The sequence below is a fragment of the Moschus berezovskii genome, chromosome 6 (assembly GCF_049115385.1).
Source record: "Moschus berezovskii isolate FMDL1 chromosome 6, NW_MosBer_1.0, whole genome shotgun sequence".
NCBI lineage: Eukaryota > Metazoa > Chordata > Mammalia > Artiodactyla > Moschidae > Moschus > Moschus berezovskii.
In genome coordinates, this window is record NC_142465.1 from 32,273,333 (window position 1) to 32,291,203 (window position 17,871).

General features: G+C 48.5%; 2 protein-coding genes across 4 annotated transcripts in view; one reads left to right on the plus strand and one right to left on the minus strand.

Annotated features, from left to right (window-relative positions):
• Positions 1-832: 832 nt before the first annotated feature.
• TMDD1 (transmembrane and death domain 1) lies at positions 833-1,793 on the plus strand. The gene has a single exon (XM_055395536.2). It carries the CDS (start codon positions 833-835, stop codon positions 1,724-1,726), a length of 894 nt encoding a protein of 297 aa, XP_055251511.1. The 3' UTR covers positions 1,727-1,793.
• A 623-nt stretch (positions 1,794-2,416) lies between these two features.
• Positions 2,417-17,871, minus strand: part of SCN8A (sodium voltage-gated channel alpha subunit 8) — a 156,383-nt gene continuing 140,928 nt past the window's right edge. For all 3 annotated transcript variants that reach the window (XM_088836897.1, XM_055395535.2, XM_088836896.1), the window contains 5 exons: positions 17,028-17,081; positions 16,382-16,519; positions 15,269-15,373; positions 12,442-12,712; positions 2,417-9,121 (listed from right to left, as the gene is read on the minus strand). In XM_088836897.1, coding sequence (XP_088693023.1) covers positions 7,974-9,121; positions 12,442-12,712; positions 15,269-15,373; positions 16,382-16,519; positions 17,028-17,081 — 1,716 coding nt within the window. In that variant the 3' untranslated portion in view covers positions 2,417-7,973. The remainder of the gene's footprint in view (positions 9,122-12,441; positions 12,713-15,268; positions 15,374-16,381; positions 16,520-17,027; positions 17,082-17,871) is intronic.

Consider the following 17,871-nt stretch of genomic DNA (forward strand, 5'->3'; position numbering starts at 1 on the left):
CGAGTTCAGTCTGTGTGTGGAGGTGGCATGAGGACTTGGGGATCGCTTACCGTATCCGAACAGAGCATGAGGGTTTGGATGCACCTGTGGCAGGACAGAAAAGGGTGGAGTCTATACATATTCAGTAGGTAATAAGGCTTCCCATGTTGGCTAGTGGTAAAGAACCCGCCTGCCAAAGTAGATGTAAGAGACTTGGGTTCAGCCCCTGGGTTGGGAAGATTCCCTGGACGAGGGCAGGACAACCACTCCAGTATTTTTGCTTGGAGAATACCATGGACAGAGGAGCCTGGTGGGTTACAGTTCATGGAGTTGCAGAGTCAGACACCACTGAAGCAGCAGCACACAGGTAATAAGAAAATTTGGGAATTGATTGGATATCGGAAATAAGGAGAGTAAGGGGTCTAAGGCTTCTGGTGGAGGGTGAGGGGCGGTAAATGGGATACAAGAGATGTTGGAGATCTGCTACGTTTGACAGAAATGGGCCAGCCAGGAGGCCTCCAGCGTACATTTCAATATAAGGGCCCGGGATCCTAGCCTCCAGTCCCCCTACCGATCCCTGGGTATTGAAAACTCACTTCAGCCTCCGGGGTTTTGTGAGATCCTCCCCTCCTAACTCCTGTTTCTGGGTGTTAGGAGGGCCTCACCTTCTACAAGTTGTGTTGGAGGACCGACCCCCTTCTCATCCCTGGATGTTCCCCACCCCACCGCCCCAGTCCCTGGATGTGGGAACCCCGTTCCTGCCACCCATCCCTGGCTGCTGGCGCCCCTCCCCCACCCGCGGCATTCGGAGCTCCTCCCCCCACTGTCGGCGGGTCGCAGTCACCGCCGGGCGATGGCCGCACGGGCTCCGGCGGGGGCCCTGGCGCTGGCGCTCTGGGGCTGGGCTTTGGCTCCGGCGGGTGCCGTGGACGCCATGGGCCCTCACGCGGCCGTCCGCCTGGCCCAGCTGCTAACCCCGGAGGAGTGCGGCCACTTTCGATCGCTGCTGAAGGCGCCGGAGCCGGACGTCGAGGCTGAGCTGGCCAGGCTTTCGGAGGACCAGCTGGCGCAGCCCGAGCCTGTGCCCACGTCGGCGATGCCGGGCGGACGGCGGCGGAGGCGAGAGGCAGCGGGGGAGCCGGCGGCCGAGCCCGCCGCCGTGTCCGACGGCTGCCGGAAGGGGCTGGCGGCCTGGCTGGCTGCCGAGGCCCCGTCCTTGTCGTGGGACCGCGTGGCCCGGGCCCTGCGGCGCAGCGGCCGCCCAGACGTGGCCCGGGAGCTGGGCAAGAACCTCCACCAGCAGGCAACGCTACAGCTGCGCAAGTTCGGGCAGCCCTACGTGCCCGCAGCCGACGCCCCCGCTGCCCCCGCCCCGGCCCTGCGTTCCCGCCGCTCCTCGGTCCCCGAGCCCAACTGGGACGAGCTGGAGCTGATCGTGGAGAGACTGCCCCAAGGGCCGTATCAGCGGAGCCCCGCGGGCTGGGCCGGGCCACTGGCTCTCGGCTTCCTCACCGGCTTCGGGGGGGCGCTGGGCGCCGGGGCGCTGCTCATCCTGCTCATTCCGCGGATCATCGGCGGCGATGGCGACTGGGTGCGGCTGGGCAGCCCCGGGCCGCCCACCCCAACCCTGCTTCGGGCTGCCAGGGCTCCTGGCTGTGGGGAAGCGGCGCCACTCTTGACTGCAGAGCCGCTGGCGTCCCCGGCGGCCTGGGCTGCAGGCGGGCCCCATACCTCCTTGCCTCTGTGACCCCAGCTATGAAATAGGAGCACAGACCTGGTGGCGTTCCGCTTTTGACATATAAAAGTTACAAAATACGTAAAGGTGGGAACGATCAGTTTATCAGTTGGTTGGAAATGACTGCATAGCCAGTGGGGCTGCCAGTGGAAGAGGAGGGGCTTGGGTGCCAGTCTGCCGGCTAGGGTAGGGGAGGCAGGCCCTCCCAATTCGTGTCAGCTTTAGTTCCTTCTTCATCTTGCACTTACTCTTCCACTAAGAGCTACCATTTATTGAGCACTAACTGTGTGCCAGGCCCTAGGCTAAGCAGTTACATACATTATTTGTTACCCTCTTTAGAAACCCAAGAAGGAAGGTATTCTCTACATTACACATAAGGAAACTGGTCACAACTAATTAGTGGCATAGTCAGGTGTTTGAATGCAGAGCTGCTTTGAACCAAAAGTTTGAGCTCGGAGGGAATGATCTGTGAGCACCAATGGAGCTGGGGAAAAAGGAGGACGACACAACGAGATGCAGAGCTTCAGTTTACTGATCCCTGCCGGAGCTGCGACCAATTCCAGGGGTTGCTGCGCCCAAGCTGCTTTCCCCACTCAGGAAAGGCCTCCTGAAGCTCTCCCTGGAGTCCCAAACTCTCCCTACCCACCTGAGTGGGTCGGGCACTGCCAGCCTCACTGAGGGAGCTGAGCCTGGGTGAGCCCCCACACCGACTTCACTCAGACTGTGCTCCCACCACGGAGATGGACAGCAGATGCCCTGGGATCTGGCTGGGTGGGCATCCCTGGGCCGAGGGGCTCTGGTGTGAAAGTAATGACAGAATGACAGGCCAGTCTAAGAGGAGAGTTGAAAACAAGATTGACGTAACCCTTTATTGCAAATTCTAAAGTAAAAAGATGTACAGTACAAAGTAAAATTGAAATTTCAGACTATAAACTTCCAATCCACTTACACATTCTCATTTCTCAAGCATTTCTGCCATTTCCGCATAAACGGAACAGGGAACAAGTCGAGGGGTGAGGGAAGGAGATACAGCAAGGGTAAAAGAACTGTGTCTAGAACAATCACAAACCCCAGAAGCAAGTGAAAGGAAAGACATTTTCTCGACCTGCTGTCCTGGTGATGAGAAGCGGGGGTGGTTGGAGCAGTGCAGTTTAAAATGGCTCTCAGAATAGCAGCATTTATGGTACCATTTCATCTTCCAGAAGTCCAAATAAATACTTTGCCCTTCCCTAGTGCCTTTGCCTCTGTATTTCAAAAAACACTTTACAAAACATTTAGTTAAAGCCTCACAACACCCCTGTGAGGTAGGTCAGTATTATTATCCCCATTTTACAGACGGGGAAACTGAGGCACAGAGAGGTTAAGTGACTTGCCCAAGGCCACACAGCGAGTCAGTGGTCGAGCGAGGGAGGGAACACAGGAGTTCCGTCCCTTTTCTGGAACCACTGGACCGCGCTCCCCTTTACCTATGTACATTCTTCACACACACACACACACCGCACGTGCACACCCGCCCACCCCACCCCACTTAGCCTCTATGTACAGCAAACAGCAGTGGGGGGCAGGGGCAGGGGTGCCTCAGGAGCGTTTGGACAGGAAATCTTGGTGCTCTTGGAAGGGGAATCCAAGAAAGCACAATGCTGAGCCACAGCCCAGATGGCAAAACTTGGGCCCCTCCCCACCCAGACTCCCTCTTCTCTCCTGATGTCCCCCCTGGCTGGCTAGCTGCAGCCAATTCTTTAGGGGGTGGGGGTACCTGAAAATGAACGAAGCTTTTTGCAAAACTTTGGGCAACATCTGAGAAAAGAAAGAGGCATCATTACAGAAGATGCCCAGGACTCAGTCACTAGTCACAACCGTGGCCATCTAACCTCCACAGCAGGCCTGGAGGCTGGGGGCCGAGAGGGGAGAATGGGGACTGACCTACCAGCCATCTCTCTCCAGAGCGGAGCTCCTGGAGCGGACTAGAGTGGGCACTTCAAAATCCTCCTGAGTGTTCCTGGACTGGGAGACGTGGCCTAGAGAGGGGTGTCCCCAAAGCGGGGCGGGGTGGTGCCAATGAGACCAGCCGAGTCTGCTGGTTTGTGGGTGGGGGAGATGGAGGGCAGGGCCCAGCAGTAGCTAGCAGAGTGGAGGCTGTTGGGCATTGTGCTCGCCTGAGCTGTGGGGCGTCGGAATGGTTTTCTTCTTAAAATACTGGTGAAAAAAGGCAGGAGTAAGGCCAGCCCAGCTGGGTTGGCTGACATCATCTCTGGGGGCTCTGCTGGGGGATCGATGAGGAACAGGTATCGTGGGCCTGGAAGCAGCGGCCCAGCGGGGGGAGGAATGCCACATGCAGTGGGTGAGTGGGGACCTGGGGAGATCAGGACTTTGCTTTTCTCTCCAATCTTTGCTTTTTAGCCAGAACTTTGCGAGGAATCCTCATTTCTCTCCCTTTTGTTCCCCTCCTTTCCCCAAATGTGCTAAAGTCCCACTTCCCAGGTATAAAAAATTTTGGGAGAGTCAAGCAACAAACGCACACCAAGACAGGCTTCCCTTGTACAGTAAAAAGGGTCATTTTTATTTGGTTTCCTTTTGGCTTATAGAAGTGATGTACTTTTCATCACGTCTTGGTTAGAGCAGTGCTGGCCTCCATGCATTCACTAATACACTAGTCTTTACTATTGGTCTTTTACAAGCTTACGTTGGTTGCAGCAAAAAATGAGAGAACTCTGGGCATTGCTGTTCCGGGGCTTTGACCAGGAGTTTCTCTTAATCTCTCCTCAGTCAATTTCTGATGCCAAGAGTGTCTCATTCAGAGGGGTGGGTGCAAGGGAGCTGACTTGGGAAGTGTCTCCTGCTCTCGCCCTCGGCTTTAAATGACGGAGTCTCCTCATCCTAAGCAATGAGGGGGTTAAAGAAAAGAAGAGGGGAAAGTGTTTTTCACACACAAACCAGCAACCATGTCAGCTGCTGCTCGGTGGCTTTGGCTTTGCGTTTTAAATTAACAGCATCACACATGTCTTTTTGCTTTTTGTCCTTTTTTTAAAGGTGGATTTTGGAGTATAAATACTGCACCAAGGACCTGGCTACAAAAAATAAATATTTATATCGTATTTATATATCTATATATATATATGTGCAGTGATACTGTGGCTGCTGCTGCTTTTTGATTGGCTTCGTTAATATTTGGCAAAGCGTTGCCACTCATCCACTGGGCGCAGGCGCACGCGCGCCTGCACTGACTCTTCCGGCTCAATGCCTGTTACCTGCGGGTGTGAACTGCTGGTGATGGCGTCACTTACTACCGAAGAAGTGCGGAGCGGGGCGGGCGAGCGCCAGCGTGCCTGAACGAGTGGGTGGTGGACGGCCATCAGGTGAGGAGAAGGAAGGTGGGAAAAGGTTTCAGAAACAAACCAACAGAAACAGTGAAACTTCAAATAGAATGGAGGTGGCTTCTTCCCTATGAAGCTGGCTGATGGGGGTCAGATTCCAAGGCCTGTGTGTGTCACTGAGGAGACAGCCTGCTGGGTGGGGAGACCAGGGCCCGGGGGAGGGAAAAAGGTCAGAGCTCAAAACATCTCATTAATATGCTCTGCATTTTAATGACATCACGAGCATGAGCACTTGGAGGCCGGAGCGGGATCTTACAGCTCTGTGGCCCATCTCAAGACCTAAGAACAAGAACAATTATGAAGTTTAGCCAAATCTTGCATAGAAGTGGTTAGAATTTATTGCACATTGGAACAAAAATATATATATTTTTTTGTTGTTTTGGAAAAGACCATTAGCAATAAAAAATTTTTTGTCTGTCTGTCTGGTTTGGGGATGTACATTGGCTGACAGCATCTAAATTCTAAGAAGAAAGAAAAGTATAAAAAATAAAAATAAACATGACAATGGCATAAGCCAGAAGCCATTTCCTATTTAATAAGTTAATACTTTGTATTTACAAAAAGGCATGCCAATAAAATAAAATGATATATTACAGTATTTATAATTCTCTTAAAAAGAATAACCACATGTCAGCTTCTGTTTTGTGCTGTTTGCGATGTAGCCTGTACATGTTACTATACATTCATCCTAGCAGTTAGCAGGGCCACTGAAGAAAACGCCTTCCCAACCTGGAATCGGGTGGAGTACAAAAAGTTCTACGGATGATGTCGCAGAAGCAGGCTTCTGAGAACTGGATAGAGTTTCTAATGGTCCAGCAACATAGAAAGCTCTGCTTACTGACTGGCTGTGGTTTGTTCTATGCAAAACTAGTCAGGCAGACTGTGAAATTACATCCAAAGTGCTCCTACTGCAAGGCCGATTGGTGTGTCTGACTATGGGTTGTTTTTCCCCCTCTACCATATGGTTCAGGAAGAGTTCATTTTGATTTGGTTTGCATGCTGAAGTCTCTCCTCATTCTTTGAATCGACTTCCTGACACATTCACCTGCAGCATCTTAGCTCTGAAATCTAGTCATTGGATGAGAAACCCCTGGATTCAGAACTCTCTTCCCGGAAGTGGGAGATAGAACGGAAGCTGTGATGCTCCCCGCCAAAGCCACCCTCCAATGACAATGTGCAGGTCGCTAAGCAGATGGCGAAACTGGCTGAAAGGGAATGTGCTGGGGGAAGCTGGAAGTTCTTAAGGATTCATACTAAATCGCTTTCTCATGAGAACCAGTGCAATAAAGAAATCAAGTGGGCTGGGTTCAGAGGCGGCTCCATCTCTCCTGAGGTCCCACCAGTGACCATCTAGTCTAATAAGAAATGAAAGAAACCACAGGCATAGCTCAGTGCTGCTGCCCTCACCCACCTCTGTGGGTAAAGGAAGCCCTGCATGGTGGAAGAATGTGATGGAGGCAAGAAGAACTGTGCAGCGATTGAGTTTGTGACAACCACTCCATAGAAGAGAGAGGCCCGTTTGGAATATCTGAACCCCTCTCCACGTGGACCCCAGCCTGGAGAAAGCCACAGTGCAGAAGGACATGATACTGATGAAGTGAGCACCCCTTTACCCCCAACGAAAGGTTGTTTTAAGTTCCCCAAATGACCTTCTAGAGATAACATGCTACTCTGAATAGCACTTTTATCTCAACCCCCCAAAAGTGTCAGTTCTCCAGTATGAAGGCTAAACAATCATCATAAATATTGCAAGATATAAATGAAAAAAATTTTTTTGATTTTTGTTTTTAGCCCTAAGATTTGGTTTTACAGTGACATTAATACAAGCCATTCGAGATCAAAGTTTCCCCACGTACGGGACACAGAGCAGCATTAAAGAGTTCATCTTTCAAAATGTGCAACAATGGCTGTATGTTAGAGATGTCTGTTAAACATATACACACAACGGATCCATCTGCTTGAGGGACTGGGTTTGTCTTTTTTTTGTTGTTGGTGGTGGTGGTCAATTGGTTGGTTATATTTCCCTACCCAGAAGGTGTACGAAAGACTTCTAAGAATTCAGAAAGAATTGCAGCGGGTATGGAATGCTTACCATTTTTTCTCCAAATACAGTGAACGGTGCAGGGCTGGGTCCTGTCCAAAGGCTGACCCAGTGCAGGGGACAGGATTAGTAGTGTCCTGTGATGTATGGTTCTCATGCATGACTCCTGATCACGGCATGCCATCATGCAAATCATTTCTACGCATTGAACGAACACAATGTTTGGAATCGGCCTGAGCAAGTCCTCCTCAGCCTGAAGAAACCTGATTGTTTTCCCCCACCCATCTCCAAACCACGTGAAGCCCATGTGGAGAAGATGCGGCTTTATGTCAAAGAAACTGACAAGTAAATGTCATGGGCTAAATGTGAGTGTGTGTGTTCTTTTTGCTGCTTAGCTTAACTAATGTAAGAATGCAAATAGAGTTTGCATGAACAAACAAACTTTTAAAGTGATGCTTTCTGCTTCTGAGAATCAACAAAATGAAAAACAAACAAAAAAAAATCCATCTGGCTGCAACGGAAATACACTGGTCCCGGCAGCCTCACCTCTGCTTTATGTATCCTGTTAGTTTTGTCCTAAGTTGCATTGACTGATGTGGAACATGCAGTAACCACCTGCCCAAGCATTAGAAAATCTGTGAGTCCAGGGAGCAGGGTCCTTTGCCCTTGGCAGGTCACTGCTCAAGATGCAACCGTGGTACGTGGTAAGCAGACTACGTTTGGTATAGATCTTCGGGATAAAGTGTCTCCACAGCTGTTCTGCATTGATAATATTCAGGAAGTTTGTAAACAATCTTTCACTTGCAAGTTTTAAGTCTATACAATGTTGAATTTTTGCTTTCCTCTAACACTTGGATTCTCTGACCTCTTTTTGTCTTTTGGCTCTTTCCCTTCGCCCTTCCTCCGCCCGCTGCTGTTTCTCCTTCTCGGGTTTAGTCACACTGTCATAGGAGGGGAGGGAGGCTGTGGATGGGGTGCTCTCTTTTTTCTCCCGGTGTGTGCCTCCATTCTCCAGCTTATTGGAAGTTGTCTTTTTGCAGATGAAGCCCCGCCTGGCTAAATGTCCCCGGTAGGCGCGCTGCAGGACCACCGCGGATACCTCTTCCTGCTTGCGCCGCAGCGTGGTCGTGATTGGCTCATAAGACACTTTGGAAGGATTGGACGCCACAAACCTCTCCTCCATCTGTTGCCGAAGGATGTCCAGCTCCCCGCTATCTCCCAGGACCCGCTTGGTGAAGGCAAAAAGGATGTCCAAGCAGTGGATGCGATCCCCGCTGACCATGGGCAGATCCATGGCGATGAGCTCAATGGTGTTGGGCTTGGGCACGCGGAGAGGATGCTCCAGGGCATCTGCAAAGTCTGCCAGCTTACAGTACTCGATGAACTGGGTGGCATCGGGGTCGAACTTCTCCCAGATCTCATAGAAGGTCTCAAAGTCGTCCTCACTCAGAGGGTCTGCGCTTTCCTCTGTGGCTACGCTGAAGTTTTCCAAGATGATGGCAATGTACATGTTCACCACGATCAGGAAGGAGATGATGATGTAGCTCACAAAGAAGAAGATGCCCACTGAAGGGTTCCCGCAGTCTCCTTTAAAGCCACTCCCTGGGTGCTCCTTATCCAAATTGCAGTCAGGGGGGCGGTTTAGGATGGGCAGCAGGAGGCCGTCCCAACCAGCCGACGTGGTGATCTGGAAGAGGCAGATCATGCTGTTGCCGAAGGTCTCAAAGTTGAACATGTCATCAATGCCAGCCTCGTGCTTCACGTACGCAAAATTAGACATCCCAAAGATGGAGAAGATGAACATGACCAGGAAGAGCAGAAGGCCGATGTTGAACAGAGCAGGCAAGGACATCATTAAGGCAAAGAGCAGGGTACGAATTCCCTTGGCGCCTTTGATCAGACGCAGGATGCGTCCAATACGGGCCAATCGGATGACTCGGAACAGGGTCGGGGAGACAAAGTATTTCTCAATGATATCAGCCAGGAACATTCCTAAGAAGGGGAACAGGAGATATGTTACTGAGACTGGAGATGCCCTTTCTCTTTACTTATGTCACCTGGCACGATGGAACCCTTAACTTCAAAGGACTTTATAGAGTGAGTGCCTTACTAGTCAATCTGAACTTTCATAATAAAAAAAATTTTCTCAAAAGAAAATCACATGTTTCAAACATACAGAAAAGCAGAGAAAACAACAGTACCCAGAGACCACGTCTGCTTCCACTCATCACCCCCAGAAGCAACCACTATTCTGGAGATGGCATGCATCATCTCAGTGTTTTCATAATTTTGCTATGTATGAAATATATCGGTAGCAGCCGACAAGGTCTAAGGAATTATACCATATCTATCTTTCTAGATCTCTAATTTGCCTTTAAAATTTTTTTTTTCTTCTAGATCTCTAATTTGCTTTTGAAACCTAACAGTATGTTTGTGAGATTGATCTCTGGTGTTAGAATTTGGGTTTTTTTTTTTTTTTCAGATTTGTCTGTGCATGACTTCCTGAGATGTTATGGATTCTTCTCCAAAATGCTATCAAATTGCCACACTCACAAACAGTGAATGAGAAGTCCTGGCTCCACCCTGTGGTTGCAAAATCTTAGTCTGCTAAGGTCACCAACTCTCAGGGCATTTTCTTCCTGGCTGTGGAAAGACATTTTTGGTTTCTCATGGCCCCATGTCCCTACCCCACCAAACTAGCCTACAAACTAAAGGGACTTCTCAGGAATGGTTTTTAACTCACAGCTTCTAGATTTTGTGTTTAAAGTCATAAATCAGAAACCAGTATCAGCAGATAAAAATGTCAAGGCATCAATAGGATATGAAAGTAGGGGGTGAAACACGCGTATCAAAGGGCCTGTTTCTGTTCCCATTCCTCCAGGGGTCCACCTTCACCAGACCACTTGCCTTTAAAACTACAGAGCGAAAATGGGAGGGTCACAGAAAGAGGAGGCAATGAAATGGCTGGGAAGTGACAACAGAAGGGCGGCAGTGACACCACGTGCTCTTCCTTCAGTGTCTTCTCCTGCTGTGGAGCCCCCCCAAGAGACAGTGTGAGCTTCAGCCCACAAGAGACTTCATTTAAATAAAGAAATATCCTCCAATCCTGGGGACTCATAGACACTGGGGCAGTGAACTGCAGAAGACTTATTTGAAGGTTTTATGCCAGGAAAGAATTTTAACTTTCAGGAAGGGACAAGGTGCAGGAAGTGCAGAGTAGGCAGACAACATGCTGGGGTCTCGTCTGCAGCTAGAATCTCGGGAGGCATTTGAACTTTCAAGAAAATCTACCTCAGCTGGGACCTGAGAGGACTTTCTCAGCTCTCCTCTTTTTACCTCTCAGTTAAGTCATAACCAGCGATCTTAAGAAGTCAGGTAATGCAGGTAATGTTTGCATTCCATATATGATGGAAAGGAGGCTTCAGAGAGGAGACGATGCCTGAGTAAGGTTTCGTAGGATGAATGTTTTATTGTGCCAGAGAAAAGTGGGGAGAGATAGGCAGGCAGCTATCGAGGCAGTGGAGTCAACTTTTAAGAGGTTCTCTTAAAAGGTTCTCTTGTAGGCACCTCGCCTACAAGACCCAGTGCTGGGCTGCCCTGGTGGATCAGACGGTAAAGAATCTGCCTGTAACACAGGAGACCTGGTTCAGTCCCTGGGTTGGAAAGATTCCCTGGAGAAGGGAATGGCTACCTACTCCAGTATTCTTGCCTGGAGAATTACATGGACAGAGGAGCCTGGTAGGCTACAGTCCATGAGTCGCAGAGTCGGACACAATTGAGTGACTAACACTTTCATTTTTCACTTTCTAGGAGGTGCTAGGTTAAGTTTTACCCCCATGACTCTTAATTTAAAAAGATTTTTTTCCTATACTTTTGTTTCTGAACAAATTAATGATATTAAAAAAAAATCCCAAGCATCAAGAGAAACACTTCTTTCTACTTATTTTCAAGTACCATCTGAAAATAGGGGGCATGGTTTGATCTGTGGGTTTTCCGTCCCACTCAGTGATGGGTGGGCAGAAAAAGTTCAAGAACAGTGGTCAAGGGCAGCATTATCCAAAGTGTGTTTGGTGGGAGGTTTCGAGTGTGGAGCTGAGGCCAGGGGCTGGGCTGGCTCACTTATCAGCTGCATGTCTCAGTAACTGCTCTGTGCCTTGGTTCTTCAGGATATTTACAGGGCTGTTGTGATGACTACATGAATTAAAACATGTAAAGCACTTAGAATGATGACCGGCATAGAGTATATTCCACTGAAGTCTGAGAAACATTATTATTACTTGAAAACAGGGTGTTGTGACTGGATAAAAGTGGGATGGCATTTTAAACAGAATTCTTTACTTCAAGACTTCCAAGACCGTCCTGGGGGCTAATGTGCCCTGTGACCCTCTGAAGGGAAATGCAATGCACAGTGTTGCCCAAAGTAGTTTCATTATGGGATTCTTTCCTTGAGGAGAAATATGTGAGATTGCTCAGCACAGTTTTGGACACGGTGCTCTGGAGGACAGTTGCCTTCTCGTGCCCACAGTCGCCACCTCAGCTCTGGGACTAGCTCCCTGTCTCGGGCACTCTGGCTCGAGTCACACCCACCTGGGACCAAGGCAGTGTGGCACCATTTGAGAAGCCTGTGAGGAAGGCAGGGAAATTTTGAGGAGGGTGGTCAATAGGACAGCATTTCCGTGGCCTGCCAGGACTCCAGCCCTTCCAGGCCCTTTGTTGGTTAAAACAAATGCCACAAAGTCACCGTTAAAAACCAACTTGAGTTCTGTCTCTGCCACCTCTGAGTTGAGTGACTCTGGACATCTTCACAGCAAAGATAATAAAATACCTTGATTCCTGGGCTGTCATAATGAGATAACACAAGTGAAGAAACTCTCAAACTACTTGGCACCATGAAATTGTAGTAAATGAATGTTGGTGGAAGTGCTAACACAGCCATCAGCACCAGAATTCTCATTACTATCCACTGTAACAATCTCTTACCATGACTATTTCCACGTTATATTGCTACCAATAGATTTTAAAATACATTTTTTTTATACCTTCCCTGTTAGAATGTAAACTCTTTGAAAGAAAGCCCCAAATCTAATCGTTTTCTCCTCTTCAACCACAGAATTTAGAATCCAAGACTACCGTGAAGACTCACAGAAACTTGCCGACCTGTGTCAGCGATGTGGGGCAGACCCACAAGATGACGGAGGGCACCAGGGGGGTAACCCTGCGGGCCCCCCAGCCCCGTGTCGTGCGCTGCACTCCCAGGAATCCCATCCCCAGGGTCAGCCGGGTCCCTTCCCCGCCCCGCCTGCCCCACTCACCCACAATGGAGAGGATGACCACCACAAAGTCGAAGATGTTCCAGCCGATGGTGAAGTAGTAGTGCCGCAAGGCGAACATTTTGAGCACACACTCACAGGTGAAGAAGATGACGAAGACCAGGTTGATCCAGTAGAGAATGTTCTCCATCTGCTTGCTCTGAGTATCTGTCTCCACCATCATCGTCACCATGTTAAGGCAAATGAGCATCATGATAACAATGTCGAAGGCTTGTTGAGTGACAAAATCAAAGACGATCCCTTGGATTTTGTTCTGGGTGGGGAGGGAGGAAAGACAGAAAAGGCTTCTTGAAAAGCTTCCCCAGCAGACTGTGGGAGCTGCCAGCCTGTGAGTCAGAGTTCTCTCTGCTTTCGCGGCTGCAGCGCTGGCCAGCAGCAGGAGATGGACAAAGACTACTGTCAACGTTCCCTCGTCAAGAGCTCTTTGAAATCCCCACTCTTGTCTCTACGCCATCACATGCTTCCGGGTGCCTTCCCACCTCTCCAGCTGTCCCTTCTGGTCTCATTTGGCCATTTCGTCTCTCCCTTCACCTCTTCTTTCTTCCCTGGAGAGCTCATGCACCATCTTTTCCTACTGCTCACACGTCACCTCTATACTTAGTTTCCCAAGGGTTTTCTCGTCCAGCTTGTATCTTTCCTCCAAACTCCTGGGCTGTTTGCTTGGCACTGCATAAGCATCTCGAGCTTAACAAGTCCTTTCTCCCACCATCCCCCAACTTGCTCCCTTCTCACTGCGATTATTCATCCAGTATCTAAGCCAGAAATCTAAGGGTCATTTTCCTCTTCCCTTTCCCTCATCCCTCACCCAATGCACTGCAGGGCCTGTTGATCTTCCTTGAATTCATCCACTTCATTCCATTTCTGTTGCCCTACTCTAGCCTAAGCCACCATAGTCCTCCCTCTGGACCTCTAGAAGGGTCTCGTGACTGGTCTCCCTGCTTATTCTCTTGCCCTTATCCAACACAGTCTCCACACAGTGGCAAGTGTTGATTACTTAAAAACAGAAATGGATCACATCACTCTCCTACTTAAAACCTCACTGGTTTCCCATCAGGCTTGCAACAAAATTCCTGTGGTTAACCTGGTTTAAAAGTGCCTTCCACAGTCTGGTCTTGCTCACCGCACACCCCCTCCTCTAGTTCATCATCACCTGGCCACACTAATACTTCCCACTTTGAAGGCCTCATTTGCTTTTCCAGGATCTCGTTCACCGGCTTTCTGACTCTTTCTCGTCTGCTTAAATAGACCCAGCTCTGTTGGAAGACAGCCTCCACGCCAGGCTTCTATTATTTTCTATCATGGCCCTTCTGTGCACTTTTTTTTCTCACAACATTCCACATTTTATAGTTACTGTTGGTTACTTATTTATTATCTATAGCCCCACTATACTGTAAGCTCCATGACAGTGGTGTCTAAATTTCATCACTTTTTGCATAGTGCTTGGTACACAGTAGGAGATCTGTAACTATTTGTGGAATAACTATGAACACTTCCTACCACACTGAGCATTTCTCTGTTAGTGGGGGAGAAAATACAGGCAGGGTCCCATGTACAAGGTACTGAACAGAGCTTTAGAAATGTCAGCCCTCTTCCATTCCCTTTGGCCACACTTCTATCACACTGTGGAAACTAACATCAAAGAAATACAAAAAACATTATCTTTCTTAAGAGCTCCCTGATTTTTTTGGGTACCCAGGCACTTAAGCATATGTTTGTTTTAGGATTACTTAACTTGGTGGTTTTCAAACTGTTCTGCAAAGAGGAAGGGCTTTCCTCTCCCTCAGAAATTGGGGAGAGGAGGTCACCAGGAACAGGGTATGGGGGGCTAAGTCAGACACCCATTCTTGTTTTTTGCTCTTCTCAGAAGACTGGCCTAAACCTGGGACTCCCATTCTTGGCTCAAACAGAATAGCTCCACTTTTATTTTTACAAATTAGGTTGTCAGGTATGCTTTTAAGAGTTCTGCTGTAGGTTTTTAAAATTTTATTTTAAAAATAAAAAGTCCCTTTAAGTAAGAGTTATAGAAAATGGAACTTTGAGCCTGGCTTTTGGGGGGTCACATCCCATCTAGCAGGGTGTATGGCTTCAGGAACATAGCATCTCCTTCTCTGAAGCAATCCCCAACACAAGGGCCATGCAGAATCCCTGTCCCCAAGTCTGTTTTACGAAAGGCTCAGTTCAAGGGAGGAAATGAGGCCATCTGACTTCCCTAGTTTCACCCTCTCCTGCTCTCACAAATAACTAGAAAGAAGCATTACTTTCACCTGCAGGCACATCCCTGCAAAGACTTACTTGTTAAGGAGAGCATGGAGAAAATAATGACCAAATCCTATCTTGTACTTATAGAAAAGAGATCAGCTTTCACTTCACATTCTGCTGTTAATTTTTAGGTGGTCTCTTAAACATCTCTCTACCAGGGCGAGAGCCAATGTGGTCAACATGTCGATTCTCTGTTGCCACCCAAGGAAGGCTCAGAGAAAAGGCTGGATGCAAAGGGAAAAGCCACCCCATACCTTAACCCTTCCTCCCTTCTTCCTCAGATCTTTTTGTTTTTGGCCATTTCGCATGACTCACAGGATCTTAGTTCCCTGACCAGGGACTGAACCCGTGCCCTTGACAGTGAAAGCACAGAGTCCTAACCACTGGACCGCCAGGAGATTCCCTTCCTCAGATCTTGTGAATGGACAGTGAGGGGCGGACTGGAGGGCATGGGCCGCCCCTCATTTGCCCCCTCCTTCTCTGCAGTAACTCTGCCATGTCTTTCTTCATGTGGAGTCTCACCTGCCCTGGGCCGGCACAATGAACTCACCAGAGGACGGGGGATGGGTTTCTGTGGTTTCTTTGAGCCCAGCTTTTTCATGGCATTGTAGTACTTCTTCTGTTCTTCAGTCATGAAGATGTCCTGACCTCCAAAGTAAAGGAGGGAAAGAGAATGCGCAATTACAACTGGCTCTTACATGCTGCACGCGCAGCCTGAGAACCCGAAGGCCTTGCGCCCTTCACTGTAAACCAGGGGTCGCCCTCCTCACTATAAGCCAGAGGCCAGTTTAGCTAATGGCTGTCCCAGAGTGAGGAAGCCCTGCCAACTATTCTAACTCAGAAATATACCTGTCTCTGTTTTCAGTGTGGGAGTTCTGAGACCTGCTAGGAGATGGGAAGGAAGGAAGGAAGGAAGAAAATAGACTGACAGACCCTCAGGGAAGGGTAAATTTGATAGCCATGATTCTAAACACATCTTCATAAATTTAGGGGGGCCTGCTTTCCTGATACAATTCTTGAAAAGACATTTTAAAATGAAAGGATTTTCAAGTCCTAGCTAGTGGCCCGTTTCCGACAATATTAAAAATTTAGAAATCTTGGTGGTAGCAATTTGAGAAGTTCCTTGGAGTTTGTTGGGACAGACTTGATTTAGAAAATGAACAACAAGAGTAATCTTTTCAATTTACTTTAGAAAAAGTGTTAACCATCTGGGACAAGTGAGGAAGTGAGCTTTCCAAGGTTGATCTCTCAAATCCCAATGTGCTGGTGGTCCAGGGAGTAACAAAGAAAATGACAAAAATGAGACAGCTTCTATTTCTAACTAAAGCTGTTCATCTGCTTTCCTTTTCAGCTATTGCTAGACCCTCTGGGACCCAACCTCCCTCTGGTGGAGGTCAAACCCAGTAAAGAGCCTCAAGAATTGCTAGTAAATTTGGTACCAGTAAATTGCTGGTTTGGTCTAATAAGTGTGGAAAACCTCACACTGCAAAATCCAGCAGAAGACAACGAGCTGGCTGGGGCTAATGTCCTGTGGGGCTGTGCCACAGTGATGTCATGATGTGGATTCTAAAGAAAGGGAGGAGTATTTCTCCTGACAGAGGGACAGAAGTGCCTCTCGTCTGGGTTGACCTCTGGCCACTGGCAATGTGGGGAGGAAACCTATCTTTTTCTTTTGTTGATTGAAGTTATCAATGATGACACCAATGAACAGGTTCAGGGTGAAGAAGGAGCCGAAGATGATGAAGATGACAAAGTAGATGTACATGTAGATGTTGTCCTCATACTTAGGCTGCTCATCAGGCTGTCAAAGGACAGGAGAGAAAAAGAGAGTCAGCTCCTAGCTTGGGGGATCAGGTAGGAGATTTTGACATGCCAAGGCCATCAGCTACATCAACCACTTGAGCCGCTGAGCAAGCTGGGGTGGGAGCCCTAGATTCTGTCTGTCTGCTTTTCCACACTGGCAGGTCCTGCCCTGAGAAGGTGTTATTCCTGCCAGGACATAGGTGGAGAATATGCAAACTGTGAGCGGAAGGAGAAGGGAGAGCTGTCTGCTCGGAGCCACACTTAGTTCAAATCAGCACTGAAGAGTAGACAGCTCCATGAGGTTCAGGTGAATGCCAACAGCCTGACCATCTGGAGAAACTGTGAGAGAGTGATTGAAAACTCACTGAGAGGAGGAAAGTGATCTATAATCAATGAGACAAGCAGTAACTGTTCTAACCCTTTCTCTCTTTCTTGACTGAGCTTCACCATGCCATGAGCTTTCTGATCATTTAAGAAGGTTGTGATCTCACCAGGCACATCCTTACCTTTCGGGAATCTACAGCTGCATACATGATGTCCATCCAGCCTTTGAAGGTTGCCTGGCAAACAGAGTCAGTCATTAGACTGTGCCTGTTAGGGGGTGGGTGGGTGGGAGTCTAGGTAGGGTCGAAAAGGCAGGCTTAGGTTCTGTGAGAACACGAGTCAGGGAGTTTGGGTGCAGCCTCATGTGGACACAGACATTTTCTGTTTGTTAATACAGATCCCGAGGGAGCTTTGTCTAAGTCCCTGAGTACAACATCAAAGTCTGGCAAAGGAACATGTTGACAATGGTAGTGGAGTCAATACTTTTACAAAGGTCTTCAGAATGAGTCTAAGAAGGTTGCCTAAAGCAAGGGCAAACTCATATTTATGAATGGCAGGGATCTACTGAGGTTACTTAGAACTTAACCCTCTTCCATGATGGAGTCATTTTTAAAAACGGTGTAAAACAAGTAACGGGGGTTTGAAAAATTCATAGTTGCACTAAGAAAACACCTCAATCAGAACTTTTCCCTCTTAAGTAACACACATTTACCCTACTGCAGTGGCAATACTGGCTTTATCCTAGGCAGCCCCTACCCAATTCTCCCATTGTGCCGAACCTGACTTTGGAAACTAATATGGGTAACCAATTTTACAGCCTCCATGTTTACCATTTATGTTTTATTAACTCAACCAGATTCTAAGTTTTCTCAGGGCCTGGGCAGTTCTTTATTCATCTGATGGCCCTGGTCATGCCCAAGCACAGTGCCTGGCATATGGTGGGGACTCAATACAACGTTTGGCCAGCTAATGGGCACTGGTTTCTTGAATCTGCTCCAATTCTGGTTCAATTTGTGGGTTCAATTT